The 18,104-nt window shown below is 36.7% G+C and overlaps 1 protein-coding gene across 3 annotated transcripts in view; it reads left to right on the top strand.

Annotated features, from left to right (window-relative positions):
- ITFG1 (integrin alpha FG-GAP repeat containing 1) overlaps positions 1–18,104 on the top strand; it is an 88,172-nt gene that overhangs the window by 42,185 nt on the left and 27,883 nt on the right. For all 3 annotated transcript variants that reach the window (XM_055818881.1, XM_055818880.1, XM_055818882.1), the window contains 2 exons: positions 8,301–8,473; positions 17,555–17,705. In XM_055818881.1, the coding sequence (XP_055674856.1) occupies positions 8,301–8,473; positions 17,555–17,705 (324 nt within the window). The remainder of the gene's footprint in view (positions 1–8,300; positions 8,474–17,554; positions 17,706–18,104) is intronic.

Raw genomic sequence — 18,104 nt, 5'->3', positions numbered from 1 at the left:
TTCATATAAGAGACTTTTATTTGTTTACTTATTACCTACCTAAAAAAATATGGGTTTGGTGGAACAGGTTGCATGCCCAGAATTCTATGTAATGGATAATTCTACTCAAGAAAATTACAGGTGTTTCCAGTGAGTCACTTTCTTGGTTACAAAACACTGCATTCTGAGCACCACAACTGCCCTAGCACAAGATGGAGATTTGCGCTGAGAGTTGGAAGCAGATCTAATTAATTCAAATAAGCTTCTTCAGTTTAAATAAGGGAGTTTTATGGTTTTTAAAAAAAATAATATATATATACACACACACACACATATAAATATATGAAGTCGAAACAGCCCACACTTCTTACCCCTTATTTCTGCTGTCTTTGATTGTTATTAATTAAGTAAGTTTCCAAATGGTATATGAAGACTTGTTTAGGCTGTTTCTTCAGAACAGGTTTCTATTAGACTATTTCAGCTTAGTTTGGTCATGACGCTACTTGTTTTGAGAGGCATGGTCATAATTCATGTAATGGATTACTATATATCCATTGATTTTAAAGCGTGTGCTGATCTGTTTTAAGTATTTACAGTGCCTTGTTTTTTGGTAAAGTTACAGCTTATGGTAACCTAACCTAATGTTTGTTTGATGCCTTAATAAATGTTTTTACTAAATTGATATTTAGCAATGTGAAGCTAAAGGCCAAGGTGACCTATAAAGTACTTGCTTATACCCGACAGCAAAATCCACTGTAGTGTACTTACAGAAATTTATAATGTATGCCATACGTGTTTCTAACCTGGTTATGAATGGCTGATTATTCCTTTCCTGACAAATTAAAAGTAGGTATTTTTTTTTCATATAAGTAGTACCCTCTCTGAGTACTACTTGGCCCAAGCCAAGTTTATAGCGTAGATTTTCTTGTTTAAGGAATTAGACTTTCTAGAACACAGGCCATAGCATACTTCCTATTAGTGAGAAAATCACTCCGTATTGGAAAGGAAATCACGCAGTTACCAGTCAGTTACAGAAGTATAACTAGGATGGGATATACCGTGAGTGTAAGCAAACGTAACACTAAATTTGGTAATGTATCTCTTTCAGCCTTCTAATCTTAGCATCTCTGTTCTTAAAAAAGGATGTTTTCCTGTGCACGCATTGTTTAGTTGTTTGTGGGTTGGTTTTACTGTTTTGTTTTTGTGGCAGGGGGGTGTTTATTTTTACATTAATTCCCTGTGAACCCAGAATAGAGACAATGGATTTTAATGCTGCTGGATACACAGTGTTACAGTGAAGTTTGATTTACAGGTCATATAGCCTTTGTATAAAACAAGTGGATGCTCGATTCATGATACTTGCATTGCTTTCTGGTCAAAGGGGAGAACACAGGCTTCTGATAATACGCTGGTCATATTTCTGTAACAAGCTGCTTAGATTGCACTGTTGAGTAGTTGAGGTGCTCTTACATCAAAAGGCAACTGCTCTTTAGCTCTACAATTAGTTCCTCACTCTTGATAATATAAGAAGTAAAAGATGTTTGAGTTTTTCTGCTCAAGTAAATTTGAGACAGATATTCTCAATGAAAGTCATTTCACTGTAGAAAATCAGCCACACACAAATAGCATGTGCCATTGGGAGATACGAAGCTGTTACTTGTGAGTAGCAGATGACTGGGCAGTGCACTACTGAAAAGTTACATTATCTGCGTTCATTTCTGGAAGAAAGTGCTGCAGTAGTGGCAGAGGAAAGTGTGGGAAATTTGCATAATATCAGATTTTTTTCAGAGTCAAGTCGTTTATTATAACCTGCTCAGAAGTAACATTGCACGTAGGCGATTTTTCTGTTTGTTCATTATTTCATTTTTCTGATAGAGGTCAAACTAATTACAAATACAAACAGATTTTTAACATACCACTTTTGATAGTCATCAATATATTTAATTTTTATACTTGATTTAGCAATTTCACTGTATAGTCTCACTCTTAAAATAATTTCCAAGACAATTAAATGTGAGGTAAAAATTAGCAGCCAAATATTGTCACTTTATTTTAAAAAGTGAGGTATCCAATAGATTCTCATTCTGCTAGAAAAAAAAAAGTATTAAAAAGTATTAAAAGTTACCTAGAAACGTTAAAGCAATTTTCCCTGCATATTTTTAGAATGACTTTTTAATTAAAAATGACAGTATCAAATGGCATGCAATAATGACTTGTTCTGGCCTAACCTTTTTGAAGAATTATATCTAGAACACTCTTTTCTTCCACTCTTAGACTCATCTAGAGGTGGTGGACCTTTTCCTTTTAAAGCATTTTCTTTTTCCATTCTGAAACAGTGGAAAATGTCAGTATCTTCATTCCTATGTCTGCAGTTTTTCCCATGTGTTGCATGCCTCCCTCAGGTAGAAAACTATTCAAACATCTTACTTCCCATATTTATTTTCAAGTCAAAAAAATTTAATTTCACTGAATTTGTTCATTGTGAGATTAGATGACCCAGCTTCCAAGCTTTGACTAAATAAGTTGATCTTCATGAGAAACGATAGGCATAAATCCAACATAGTGGGATCAATTCCTTTTGTTTATTTAATAACTTTATAATTTTAAGGAAATAATAATGAGTCCTTGGGCAGAATGTTTCAACAAGGGATCCTCTTGAAACAGGTTCTTTGGGGAGCAGGTAGGTAATTATAACGAGTCTATGGGAAACTGAGAGATTGCAAGTCTTACTGAAAAAGTAGATGTTATATATCCATTATCTCTATATTCAGTTTTTGCTGTAGGGTTTTGTGTGTCTTTGGTGGATTTGTTTGGGTTTTTTAAGTTGAGAATGTAGCAAATAATTCTGATTTTCAGAAATTTATTTTTTTAAAAGAAAATTAGTGATCTCAGCTCTGAAATACCATAAATTAGATGACTTACAAAAAATATTTTGACTATGGTAACTGGACCTGGTTCTGTCCTTCTTGCTTGTTTGTTCTGTCGTTTGATGAAACCAAACGAAAATCAGTTAATACAGTTCCATGGTGGTATGATGCATTGGGATGAAATGCATAGCAATCAGGTGCTGTGGAGAGGCGTGCAATGGCATGGCAGGCTTTGGAGTCGTTCTGGTAAGATCTTTGATGTCTGTCAGTCTACAGTGTAATTCTCATTATGTCTTTGGCACAGCTGGATGGCTACTGGAAAGCCAAGCAGATCTAGGAGAATTATTTCAAGAGTGATCTTTCACCACAAGTTTTAATTTATTTAATGATTTAATCTTTATAAGTATTAGAAATATCTCAGATAAATTTTCTTCTTTTGGATGATGGAGCAAAAGCAAAGGCCAACAAAATACATGAGTGACTTAAGGAGATACAGACCTACTAAGGTTTTAAAAAAATTTGAATGTTTCCATAGCAACAGAATTGCTGTCAGATCTGAAGTAGAATCTCATAAGCAGTTTCAGATGGTGGCAGGTGTTAGGACACCTCAGACTTCTTTAAATTCACCTGCAACAGCTACAGACTAATCTGCTAGCTGATTTAGATATCTTATCTAGATTCTGAAAATTAGACTGAGTTCTCCCTGAAATTTTTTTTTAAAGTCCCTGGTACTGTTTATTGTAGAAACTCGAGATATTATGATATTCTTAGAGATGACTAATCTTTCTTTTAATTATGCCAGTATTCGGTGTGATTTTTCATTAGTTTCCTGAGGCGAACAGTATTGTTTCAGTCCCTTCATTTGAGAGTTTCTTTGTGGGCTTGATGATTCGTATAACCTTTCTCTGTACAATAAAAAGGTCATGGCTTTATTCCTCTTATAAATCTAGCAGCTCTGGAGCAGAACACAGCAGTGCATCCTACAGCCAACCACAGGTCTTTGTGAAGTCATTCTCTAGGCTAGAGAAGTGTGTGACAGCGTTGATTATCAGCTGCAGTTGGTCAGCGTTAGAAGTTCTTCTTCGTTCCTCTAGAACAGCGTAAAGCAAGGCAAAGGGGATTGCAGTTGCTGTAGTCTTCATAAATCTGATTCTGCAAGATCCTCTCATCATTTCTAAGTTGCTCATCTTTCTCAAAGCAGCTATGGGGCTGTGAGCCATGTTCCAGCATCAAAACCATGACTTACTGGTTTGCTTACTTTTTTCTATCTTGCTAAATCAATGTTGGTGATTGTTGTCTTCCAGGCTTTGAGCACCATAAGTAATGGTGCAATGTATAGGTAATTTACTTAGTTTATTTTTATGCAATAGCAGCTGCTCAACTGTATATGGAATTTAGGTGACCTTCATACACACAGAGAGCCTAATGTATCCTGAAATTATGGGATTTATTTTTTATGTGCAGCTGAACTACAGCGCACATGTACAGTAGAGAGGGAGCCCCCAGGGGAAAGGGCTTCTGTTGCTGTGGCCAGTTCTTTCAGGCCACTCTTAATACTTATCTTTCTGTAGAATGGGATAGTGTTTGTCGTAGAAAGGAGGAGAAACACTGGCATTTCCAGAAGACGTATTGGCCAAGAATGGGCTACCAGTTTCCAAATACATCTGACTCACAGCTGGCTCCCTGCCTGTGTTAGGTGGCCCGGGTGGGCAGCTGGCTGGCTGGGCCGTTTGTGCTTCATAGGTTTCTGGAAATAGTTTAAAAGTTGAGATGTGTTAATCCCAGAGTTTTGGCTCAAAGACCTTGCTAACAGGCTTTAGAGTAAGAGAAATGCCTTTCCTAATGTATAGAAGAATGCGGCCTTTGAAGGGATGAGCCCTTTTCAAGTCATGGGGTGAGTGCAACTAGTTTTAAATTTTTTTTCAACTGCCTGAGATCTTTTTCAAAACGAAGAAGATGCTGTTTTCACAGGGCTGTAAACCATTCTGTCTTGTACTTGAAAAACAAATATTTAAAGTTTGAAAACAAATTTTTCAAGCACGTAAATAAAGATACTTTTCTTATTTTAGCCCACAAAAGCATTGATTGAAGGAGTAAAAGTATCTAAGTAAGTGTTTTAAGTAATGATATTAGTGGTGCTATGCAATGGAATTTAACCAAAAGGGAAGAAGTAAATCTTTTACTTCTGCAACTGAATCTTATGTGTTCATTTAAATTTTCTGTTAGACTCATTCCATTTTTCAATATGTTTTTTCATCTGATCTAGGTAACAGAAATCATGTGATCAGAAAACAGCAAAAAATAACTTTGTGTGTCCTCATTATACCCAGCTATTTCTATCTTAGAGTGAAAGGAAAAAAAAATCAGGTTTAGACTGTTTTTTCCTGTTAAAATAGTTACAGCAAACATTAAGTTTAAAGTAAGTGTCTGGATTATCAAACACAGAATAAGCAGGAGATTTATATTAGTGACAAACGTATTTTCATTTTTTTGCCTTCCGTACTGAAACGTATGTCCTGAGGCACATGAACAATTAATCTTGCATTACATTATGCAATACTGCCGTTTATAATAGAAATATACAGAATTAGTTTCTGCAAAAATGTGGATTACTCTGAATTTAAACTATCAGAGTAGGTTACCTGTGGTGCTCTGAATGTGCCCTGGTTACATGTCGAACAAGACTTGTGTTTGTGAAATGCTTTGCAGCTGCTGTTATAAAAAGTTTTATTCTACTGATTCAACTGATTGAGCAGGATGGATGAATCTCACTCTGTAGCGTGTACAGTGATGATGCACAAGCTATAGGTGCAGTAGCAATAGGTGATATTTCTCTTTTGCTCACCTATTGGTTTATACCTCTGCATTTCATTGCAGACCTTGTGATTGTAAAGGTGCTTTCTGTGAATCACTCTTAATAGAGTAAAAACAGAACACAAATTCAGATTTGTGACTAAAAATTAATTTTTAATTTGGTTTCTTTACAATAGTGTTACCATACATGGGAACATTTACAAAGCATATGACGGATATAATTGGATTTCATTGCAATGACTGTGTGAATAATACCGTGTAAAGTAAAAACTGTATTGTATTTCATGGTTCTGATTTCAATCAGTGTTTTTTGAAATCACGGTATTTTGCAGTAGTATTGTTTCATCTGTCTTCTGCATGACAAAATAAGTGCTAAGAAATATTACCTTTTGAAAAAAATCCCTCAGATTAAGTCTTTTTTTTTTTTTCCATAGTTTTTTCTAAACCTTGAGCAGGTACCAGTAACTAAATAGGCATGCATATGTGGGGGGGCAGGGCGTGAGGTAAAAGTGTGTTTGATTTCAACTTTGAGTTTTCATCAGGGGTGTTGTAGATCATCACTGCAGTTCACATGTCCCCACTTACACAGGCAGACGTGAACTAAGTATATGCAGTGTCTGGCAGAAATGTTCCAGGCTTCAAAGCCATCTGTGATACCCAAACAAAGTTGACCTTTGTGCATTTTTTAATAATTTGGGGGGGGGGCTTTGTAATATGCATGTGGTTGGTGTGGGATAGGGACCAGTCAGTGTGTTGCACACAGATTGCTGTGTGGCAGGAATGTTGTTGATTACTTGATGGTGTTAGTGAGAGGGAGTCTTTCCACAGCAGGAAATTATGCTGTCAGGGATCTCAGTCTGGTTCCTGAAGTAGCTAAATTAAGGCTTGGATGAGAGACATTTAAGATGCTGTTAAGTGCTTCTGATACTGGCGATAGTGATCCTTCAAGATAGCACCCTTCTGTCCTTTTGAAGGCATTGTCAGTTAGTTGACATGTAAAATTATTTCTGGCTTTTAAAATGGCACTGAATTTTTCTGTAGCATTGAAATGTTAACCCTGGTACTTCAGCTTCATACCAACTTGTGAAATTAATTTGATTTTAATTAAGATAAATTCCTGTTTAGCACCTCTGCAGCACTTCATGGAAAGTAAGGGCAGATAGATTCCATTTCTTGTCCTGGAGAAATTACACTTTGCATTTCTTTTGTACTTTCAGTTCCATACTGTAATCTTAATTTCTTATCAAACAGTTTGGTATCTGGTGCTGCCGGGGAAATAGGAGGGGAACAGAAGCTCTTGAACTTCTAAATATCCATGAATAATAGAATCATTCAAGCTGAAATGAACCTTAGGAGATCCAGCCCCCTGCTTTGAGCAAGGGCAACACTGAATTCAGACCATGTTGTTTAGAGCCTTGTCCTGTTAAAACTTCGAAAAACCCCAATGACAAAGATTCAGCAGCTTCTAGGGCCTCTTTCCTAGTTCAAATTGTTTGTTTGTTGGCCGTTGTCTCTTGTTCTTCTGCCATTTATCTCAGTAGAGAGCCTGGCTCCATCTTCTCAGTTATCCCCTTGCAGGTTTTGGAAGGCTGCTGTCAGCCCCCGCCTTGCAAATTCTTCTGTTCTCCAGGCTGAACAAGCCCTAGGCTCTCAGCCTGTCCTTTGAGTACATAAATATTCAATGCCTGACCATCTTGGTGACCCTTCTCTCTAAACACAGTCAATATTCTCAAATCTTTCTTGAACCATGGAACACAAAAGTAGACGGAGAATCTAGATGCAGAATAACAAGTGCTGAATAAAGAGAAATAATCGCTCACCTCAATCAGCAGGAGCATAGGCAGCAGTCATAGTGCAGTATGCTGTTTTGCTGTCACAGCTGCCACACTTGGCTTTATCTTACTGTCACCGGGACCCACGTATCTTTTTTAGGAGAGCTGCTAGCCAGCCTGTATCATTGCAGGGGTTTACTCCCCTGTGCACGATTTTCTTTGCTGATTGTTATGAGGTCCCTGTTCACCCATTCTTGGCTTTCTAGGTCCCCTCGAATGGCCATCCTGTCTTGAAGCATATTGATAGTATCCCCCCAATATGGTGTTGTCCATAAAATTAATGCGTTGCATCCCTTCTCCAGTTTTAAGTATGCCCATTGTTGGCAATTCCGGGAAGAAAAAAGGGACTCAGGAGCCCGAGGCTCTGATATGGTTTGGGCTTACCTATACTTAAAGATAATACAGATTACAGGCAAGCCTGAATTTCTCCATACACTGGACACATTCCAAAGCACAGGTTCTTTATTTTTCAGCCTTATCTTTTTCTTTTTTTGTTCTTTTTGGAGGTTTTTTGTTTGGTTTGGTTTGGGTTTGTTTTTCTCCTGTTCTGGAATAATTTAGTGCATAGAAAAGACTTCAAATTATTTTTTTCATTTGGTGACAGAGTTAGGAAATAAGCCTTATTTCCTCTTTGGAGATTTGTAAATAGTTAAGAATCCTGAAGCAGTGAAGAAACCTCAGCTGTTTTAAACAGAATTAAGTTGTTTAAATAAATAAAATTGATTTCCTTACCAGCTGTTCTTTTTTTTTACAAAAATTTTTTTTTTTTACAAATTACAAATTACAAAAAAATTTTTTTATTTTACAGTGGATTCCAGTCTTGCAAGACTTCAGAAATAAAGACACACTCTGGGGCTTTGTACCATATCCAAGTGACAAACCTTCAACGGAAATGTTGTTTCCGATTACACTTCATATTGGAGATTACAATATGGACGGCTACCCAGATGCTCTTGCTATACTACAGAACACATCTGGAAGGTAGAGTATATGTAAACTGAGAAATTAAGACTATCAAATGCATGCCCAGTCATCATCATACAAAGTGCTAATTTTAGTGCGTCTCGTTCGTTTTACCATGTGAACACGGCTTTCGATCTCTGCTAAATGTTTCCCTTTTTAAAAGGTATGCATTTACATGGTATATTCAGAATGCATAATTGTATAGGCTCAAACTGTGACTCTTGGTGGGGAATTGCACCACGGAGTGCAGTATAAAGTACCATTTTAGGCACTCTTCACAGATCAAAGGAGCCGATTATCTCTCCATTTCCTTTCCCAAATCATCCTCTGTAAAATCCTGACTTCAGCTTTCAGTGTTGGCTAGTTACAGCAGGCTGCTGGGAGTTGGGGAACCTGTTCCATGCTGTCACATGGCGTGAACACCGATCAGTGACTGTGCTGAAAAATGCAATAGTGTTTTTTCCCTTTTGAGAACCATGAGTTTTAGATAACCTAATAACTTACCAGTGATTTTTATATTGTCCAACTTTAGCTGAAATAAACTCTTCCCTCTCAAAAAAAAGAAGCTTCTAACCTTTCCTATTAAATTTGTCAGTGTAATCTTTCTCCTCCTTTCTTTTTTTCATTACTTGCTTTCCCAATACCTTGCATTGCTATCATCTGCTGTTAGGTGGGAGGGGACATGTAGTGATGCTCGCAGGGAGACCACTGTACGTCGAGGAGTTAGTGATCCACAGAACAGCTGACCTCAGTAGGTGCATGCCTGTGCAGTTCTGCACATACCGCTTGGCTGCAGGATAAACGTAGCCAGCTAATCGTAGCGGAGAAGCCTGTAGGCAGCTCTCACTTGGCACCTGGTGATGATACCATTAGCATGTCCTTGTCTTTACCTTGAGGTGAAGCAGCACGTTTTCATGTGAACATCCTTTTGCTTGACAGCAGAAATTATGAATAGACTTGTTTACTTCCAAGAAAAACGTAAAAGAGCTCTAGAGACGATAATGCCAGCGCACCTCACTACAGACAGGATCTATGCAGCATGCTTTGTTCCAGCTAGAGGTCTGTCTGGTGCTGTGCAGCTTGGGTTTTCCAACATCTGAAGAGATGTAAGATTACCTGTGCTATCCCCTTTTTCTTCCTCATGTCATTGCTTGTGAAAGGTATTTTTAATCAATAACTTACGGGCTTTCAGCATCTTCTTTACTGCAGTCTAGGACAAATACTTAACACTAGTGCATTGCAAGGCAAAATAAGTCTCTCTTACAGGTGTATTTATTATCTTCCTCTGGATGGTATTTTGGATGAGCTTGGGTGCAGGTTCATAGTTCGAATTAATACTCGGTAAGGAAGAGAACTGAGGAGCTCGCTTTGGTGCTTAAAACGGCATATAGACAGAATTTAGATGCTAAAGTCACAGAAGTCAGTTCAGATCCTCTAGTGGTTGCCTAAACATGAGTCACCCACTGACATTTTTGTGTTAAGCAGTTCTTCAGACACTGACACATACCTAAAAATGACCCAGTTTGAAGAGTTATGTGCTTGTATTCAGCCTACATGATCTGATTCAGAGATAAGGCAGTGAGCAGCTGAGCTCTGTCTCTGTTCCTCTGAGCCTTAAAATAACTAGCACAGCAGCTGTTTATGTTCAGATATGGCAGAGAAGGAGGTGATGTGTTACTGCCCAGAACTTGCATAGGCAAAGTCAAAGCACTCAGGCCCTGAATGTCACGCTTTTCACTCCATAGCCTTGCTCAGTTGGGAGTTTGCATCTTCTGTTCAGTGGTCATTGAATAAAGACTGTAAACAGTCTAGAGAGCAGACTAGAACCAATCTTTCTTTTTCCATAGAAATACCGTGACATCTAAACTATGAAGTTGTTCTTTGTTTTTACTTAAGCCCCACAGATCTTGTATTTTTAGCTGTACTGTGGGTGACCTTCTACTGTATATCCTCATAGCTAGTAAACTTCAGGAGGACTTTGTGAAGATTTACATATTCAGAAGTTTATTTGAAGTTATTTTATCATTTAAGATTCTCAGGAGCCTCTCTGCTCTGGCTGGTGTATAATTGTGGCAATGTAATATCACGTAAAAGATTTAAGTATTTTGTAAATAATTACTCCTGTGAAAGCCCAGGAAGTTACCTATGTCTCATTGCAATGAATTACTGTGATACACTTTTATATTTATTCTCCTTGCTTCTAAAATTATTTGTTTATTCACTTGGGTGCGTCTTGAAGTTATTTTGAAACTTGACTTCAAAGTTGAGTGACACAGTAAGGCATAAGGACTGAAGGTAGTGGGAGATGATTTGACTAGTTATTCAAAGGGAGGTTCAGAGAGCTGAGGAAGTCTGGCAGAAAAAAGGGTAAGTAAACTAAAAATTAAGAAATACATTGCATGTTAACACAGTATATTTCCAGTATTTATAGAAAAGAAATGGAAACAGAGTCTTCATACTTTGGGAGGGCAATGAAAGTCACGTTTTTTGCGCCCACTATGTAATGTCACTTTCAGAGTACTATTAATTCATTGTTTCTGAGGGACCTAAGCAAATACTTCCTTTTAAAATGTGTAACTTGGTCACAGAGTGGAGAGAATTAAAACAACGTGTGAATTAAATGAAAAGCTCTTCTTAAATCAGAGCAAATTAAAATGAAAACCTTATTTAATTGATTTAAAACACTTCTGGATCGAGCTGTTTATTTCTTTCTCTGAAGCCTTTCATGCTACATCTACTGATCTAATTTCAGTGATTGATTACTGTGATTAAATGATAAAAGCATTTTTGTAAACTCTTGACCTCAATCTGTGCTATAGTCTAGGAGCCCTAGCTTCTAGTTGCTGTCTGTGACTTAAAGAAATTAAAGGAGGCAGAAACCATTTTATTCATCTGAAAGTATACCGATACGTGATAATGGAAGAATGTGATTAAAATCAATTACATGCTTTCATCACAATTCAGGAAAGCATTTTCATATGAAATCCTTAAAAATGCCTACAAAACACTGAAATGAAGACATGTCAATTAGGAATAATGTTGGTTTACTGTCCTTCCAGGTAAGTCAGGAAAATTATTATTAGCTTCAAGATTCTTGGAACTGCTGTAAGACTACACTGCTTCTCTTTCCATATCCTTCTGCTTTCAAATAAGTGTGTGATTTTTCTGACAACATGGAGACATGGGGTTCTTTTTTGTTAGTGCTGTTAAAGAAATCTTACTTGTTTGCAGGTGTGGTGGGGATTTGAACCGAGAAACTCAATAAATTCCACCGGGTGAAAATACTGCATTTGTAGTTGGTTCTTACGTATTTATCTGTCCATTATGAATTCTTTTAATTTCTGTCTTGAGTCAAAACCTGCACATTAGAATTCCAGTCCACAGATTTTTTTCTTTAGGCTAGATACGTACATGAATTTTTCTTCCTTCTAGTTATGACTGTATTAGAAATCGTGTATGTATATAGAATAATAATAGGTAAAGGGATTTCATCAGTAGTTATTGCTTGCTTCACCTGTACTTCCTATCTTATCTAAATGTATTCATTTTTTCACAAGCTGGTTTTAAATTTACTCTGGTAACATTGAAAGTTTAAGTACTGCATATGAGTCTATAAACACCTATCTTTCTCCCACCTAATTAGATGAAACAAACTTTATTTAACCACTTATTTCCAAATTATATTTTGTTGCAAACTAATAGTTGGCGTCTTGCAAACATGTAATCTAAGGAAGCATTTTTTAAATTATGCTTTTATTTAAAGGGAATGTGTTTCACTGGTAAAATAATGGTAAAGCTGGAAATACAGTATCTCTCTCTGACATTGGTGACAAATGACAGTAAAGACTGAAATGGGGAGAACAAAGAGCTGGATATGAACAGTTCAATGAAAAATGTTGAGTATAATACAGGTCTAGAAAATTTTCCAGGTATTCATGCTCAGTTTTAAATTAATATACATGTATTACAGTTTTATATGGGTATACTTGGAAGGACTCTTATTTGACCAAATTGACTCTTCCTAAATCACTGTTAGTTGTCACTTGTCAGAAGTAAGGTTGGATAGAGGACTACTTTTAAATGTGGGATTGATGAGCACCTTGTAATTGAGCAAATCTGAAAAAAAACCAGAGGCAAATTCAATTATTCTGAATGTCTGGAGTAAGATATTAGTCACTTAAATGTCCCCTGTATAACTGTAAATGAATGAACCTAAAATTGACAGTGAGAGATGTATGAAATTAAGCAGTAAATATTTAATTCTAATTGCAAAGTAATGTGTTAAAATAAAACGAGCTAAGTCTTCAGTCTTTCTTTGGGGTTAAGCCTTGTTTATTCAGTTTTACTAAATCAGCTTTGCTGCATGGATGACTTAGGTCAGAAGGTTCCAAACTGTGGTTAACCCTATACTTTATTGAGCATCGTTCTTAGGCTGCTTGGGATAAAGTTATGCATGCTGTACACAATTTCGCTGCCACTGTGTATACATTGGTGTATATACCTAACTATTAAAAGTGCTGCAAATAGCATGCTAAGGTTGATATGCTAGTCTTAGTTCAGAATTTTTTTGCTTTGACTCTTCTCAGTATTTAAGCTGTGTTGTTTGATATTGGCGGTTACACATCTGTGTAGCACTTCAGCATTGATTGTTAAGGTTTTACCATTGTAGCAGTGTCTGTCTTTATGTGTTTTCCTGTAGGCTTACAGGGACACTGTTTTGTCGTTTTAAGGATGCTGATGATTTTATTTGTTACAGGGAGATTTTTTTTCTGGTGGTGTTAAACTTCAAAATTTGGTTCATAATAACAGGAAGGTCATAAACTTGCTCTTGGTAATTGCAGCATGCAGCAGAAATAAAACACAGAGGTCGATCCTTTGATGTTGGCGATGGTGCTGTATTAAAGCCCTAAATAACATAAGAACTCAACTGGCAGCTCATAGGCCAAATCCAGAGGTCAGGAGTTCGTCCAAGAGAGAACCGAACAGCTGAGGAGGCAGTGAACAGCTGGTTTCTAGAACTTCCCTCTGCAAACAGTAAGGCACTGCAACACCCTTGTTGGTGCAGCCTTTCAAAAGAATGGCCCACAGGCTAAGCTGTCATCCTCCCACGCTGAGATGTAGCTCATGAGAGGTCCCATATCAGCGCAGCCCTGGGAGTGGGCTGGGACTGAGAAGGATCAAGACGGACATAATGTGGCTACCAATTGCTAAAACATTTTACGTATATATATTTTCTTTATGTTCTGATTTCCATTAATGTGTAATCAAAATGTAAAATTAGTAATGTTTTATTTCAGTGTGTATTTTTAACCTTGAATTGAGTCAAGTGGGAATCACTTGACTGTGCACGTGAAAGAATGAAGTTTGTGCAGAAAGACAACTAGTTATAACATGCAGCCTTCAGTGGAACTTGGAGCGTAGCTCAACTTGAAAATAGATGCAGGTTTAAAGCACTAAGGGTGTTTATATACATGGATGAGAAGAAGGCTGCATGTACCCTGCTGTTTAGATTTTTTTTGTTGTTGTTATTGGTTCTTTCTGCATTTCTGGTGTAAACCTGAAGACTGTCCCCCACCACCAGATAGGCACTTTCAGGTTTTTTCTGTCTTCAGAAGTTGTTGTGTGAGCACATTCATTTGCTTTTTAGAGGTTTTTTAAACTGTTCCTAGGTATCGTAGGTAATTTCCACATATTAATGATAAAAGCCTTACCTAGTATGTTATCAAGAGATAATGGGCTGAAAATGTATGAGGAAACGGAAAGTCATGTTCACCCCATTTCAGTCAAAGGAGGAACTACTTAAACATAAATGTATCGGAAATTATTTTTTTCAGCACAAACTACTAACATTTCAAGAGCGTATTTTAGTTGGCTAATGCTCTTCAAATACTAGTGGCAGGATATGTCATTCAAAATTCTGGTCCGAAATATGAGGAAAGTTAAGAATCAAACTAAGTTAAATGTGAGTTTGTAACTTATTTTCTTGCTATAAATACTATCCATTTTTTAAAAAGGAAAAAACAAGATGGTGTAGAAGACATCTTGGTGATATTCTCAAGTTAAAGCATTTGTTTATAAGCTACGTGTCTAATAAGTTGTTAACTCTTCTCATCGTGCTTTTCAAAGATGCTTTTAGATTAAATAAGAGGAATTTAATGCTGGTATAGAAGTCAAAGTAATTTAAGACGTTCATAAAACAAATGCCAAGGAATTGCCTTGGAAATTGACAGGAAAGAGGGCTCAGCTTTAATTATAAAACTAATAATAGCTGGCTTGTAGAACCTCTGTATGCTTCCAGTGAAGTGATGCATTTCTGTAAATTCCACTTAAAAAAAAAAAAAGCCAAAACTTAAAAGAAATTGAGTATTGCAGTTCACATTTAAACCTTATTTTATCCCATCTTTCTCACCAATAGCAGTAGTTTTTATTAGCTTTAGAATGTCATTATTTTTGTTTGTTACTGTGCAATTTCTTAACTTTTCTATGGTAAGCAGTAACACTGACTTCAAAAAATCAAAATAAAATCAGATTTCAACTTCCTATAACTCACAGCAGTGAATCTAAACTTATGTGTATGTACTTGTAGGTATAGTTAATATTTACTGCAGCTTAACATTTATATGTAACACCTTTGAGCTGTTATTTTACTAGGCAAGCTTGTGTTTGTATTTCAAAAGGAACTCTATGGATATAAATCAGTAGTACTTTGAAATGAAATTCCCCCAGCCTGTTAAGGTAAACGTTAGTAGATTTTCAGCTATATTGTGATTAAGGATTCTCCAGACCTCTGCTGCTCTGCCACAAGGGACACTACATTTATGATATTATTTTTTTTTCCTCTACAAGATACCTGCCCTGTGGTGTAGTTCTCAGTCTTCAGCATCTGTTTAGGGTTTGGGATTGGGTTTTTTCTTCCTGTTGTTTGTCTTGTGTTTCCCTTCTTAATAGAGAAGAGTGAAGAAAAGTGGCACTTTGATTAGTATCTTCCTTTTTTCTCACAATGCAGTTGGTGTTACGTTATTTTTTGTCCAGTTTGTAATGTTTTGAAAGTCATTAAATGCATGCTACCAAGGAAAGGAATTCAAAAAGTTTCCAGTGGTAAATAAACTTCTTCTGTCTGTCCATTCACAAGGCTTATAGTTTAGACTTGAACAACTCTCTGTACATAGGGCGTAGTGCAAGCTTGACAATCTTTTGTCTTTTAAATAATTATCATGTAATACTTTTTTGGAATTTAAAAAAAATGTGAACTGAAACAAAGCATCTTTGTAAAACTTTCTCCAAATTAAAAAAAATGTATGTCAAGATGATGAAAAAGAGAAATTGAAAGAATTTGTGTAGCTCAGGTTGTCACCTTACCTTACAGTTGGTTAATCTAATATGATACGTATGTAATACATTAAATTGTGATACATTAACAATTTTATAATGTATAATATAGTAACCATTTCAAGTTATGAGTTCTTCAATACAGGTAATACTGTGTCTTAAATGTTGCGGATCGCCTCATTTCATTTTGGCCAGACATTAATTCAATATACTCATACTTCTAACAGTGAAATAGTAAAAAGTGGATTGTTCGTATGAAACTTCAATCAAATGCAGGCATATGGCAGAAAAAATGAAGGCCTAATTTGTGTATTTTTCACAGATGCTCAATAAATGTGATTATAAGGTTTAGAGGGAAATGTTTAAATATCTCATTTTACTTTTGACACATCTTACAGAGAACAAAATCCTACATTTTTCCTATTGCAGGTTCTGAAATACTAGCTTGGCAACAGGCAAGGAAACTGATATACTTTGCTGTCAGAATTTTTTTTTTCTCAGGGTAAATGTTTTGCCCTTCTCTAACTATTTCTGAAGTGGATAGAGCAGATATATGGATGTTGTTGTGGGATATGATTCTTAGAAGTAGCAAATTATTGCAAATATGCCAAAGAAACAAAGAGAAATAAACACTTTCCTAAGGAGAGATGGTTATGCGTGTGCATGTGTGTGACTGCATCCAGGAGGCACTGGATGCTGTTAAGATACAGAAAAACACATTACTGTCACCCTCCAAAACAGCAGTGTGTTCAAGGTCATAATGAAGAAGTGATTCTGGTTATTGCCCTGGGCTCTGACACACTTAGCTAGCTTTACAGAACGTTGTCTGCTCAGTCTCCTGGCTCTGCCCCCAGAAAGAGAGGAAGAAACTTCATCTGTTCCCATTGCCAAGGCAATGATGGATTCTAGTAGGCTCCCAGGATACAGACCTGCCAAAGATTCAGACTCCTGGTTGGTAAAGTCTGAAGGTTTTCACAGTTCTGATGGGAGTGGCAACGTTGCAGTATCAGAGATGGCATATAATGCTAGTAGTCATCAGTGTGCATGTATAAACCCTGTGTCTCACACTGACCAGTGGGCATGTATTAGATAAATCCCTTAGAAGGGAGATTTTGCTATACTAGACCGGGTACTCTTGTTTGTTTCTGCCTATCTTTCTGCCTCTATTTGTTATATGTCAGCAAATGTCCAGTTTGGTTTGTCCTATTTTTACTGTGCTAGTAGGTTGGGGTTTGTGTTTTATATTTTGCTTTGAAACAACGGAAAACATACCAATAGAGATTTGGTTTAATCTTAAATTTGTGTAAAACATCATGCAACGTGTCAGAAAACTTCTTAATGGACCTGGGGAGGGAAGAGATAAAGTAATGAGAAAGCACTGACACTTTTTAAGTAGTGTTTAAGATGAAGGACTGTGGAGGGAGTAAGGAAAATGGCAGATAAGTGCACATATACTTGTTTCAGAATACACTAAGAATATGTTCAGTCTTTTGAGAGGATCGTTAATGAAATTATTCCTGCTAATTTGGACCCATTTATTCAGTGTATTCATTGGTTTAAGTCAGGCATGACAATGGTTGTAATTTGTCTGTAAAGTACACAGAAATGCTTATGGATTTTAAAGTATCCAGTGGCTGCTAGCTTTGTTTTTATTATATTTAACTTCAGCAGACTTAAATTATTTAACTACAGTATTTTTGTAATGTCTATTATTTAGACTGTTTATAGCAAATAAATTGGTTTATGTATATATATATATATGTTTTACAGCAATCAACAAGCATTTTTACTAGAAAATGTCCCATGCAATAATGTAAGCTGCAAGAGTGTACGTCGCATGTTTAAAGTTTTTTGGGAGCTCTCGGACCTTAATCAAATCAAGGATGCAGTGGTAGCAACCTTCTTTGACATATATGAAGATGTAAGTCGAACTATTCACTGCAGCAAACATCTCTCTGTGTTGCTGTCTGTGTGTGTGCCGTTGGCAGAATGCTTTGTAGAAATGTTGGCTTTATAGCACATGGCAGGCAGTGCCTTCAGCCTGGGAAATTTACTCTTTAGATGCTCCCTGGAAGGTGAGCAGAGAGCAGCAGCCCACCCCTGTGTAGAAGTTTGCTGGTTCTCCATATGCTGCAGTTGAGCTGCTCTCTTCAGTGGCAAGAAAAAAGCCACAGACTACATGTGTTGTCCTGTTTAGCTGTGGATGGCGCAGATTGTCCTAAATTGCCACAGATTAATAAGATTTGAAAGCTATTAAAATTAGTAGCAAAGGTGTAAACTTTGCTGCACACGCTCTAATTTTTTTTTCTTTGTATCTCCA

The sequence above is a fragment of the Falco peregrinus genome, chromosome 14 (genome assembly GCF_023634155.1).
Source record: "Falco peregrinus isolate bFalPer1 chromosome 14, bFalPer1.pri, whole genome shotgun sequence".
NCBI classification, from domain to species: Eukaryota; Metazoa; Chordata; class Aves; order Falconiformes; family Falconidae; genus Falco; species Falco peregrinus.
The sequence above is the reverse complement of the archived record's forward strand: the minus strand, read 5'-3'. Positions and strand labels throughout refer to the sequence as shown.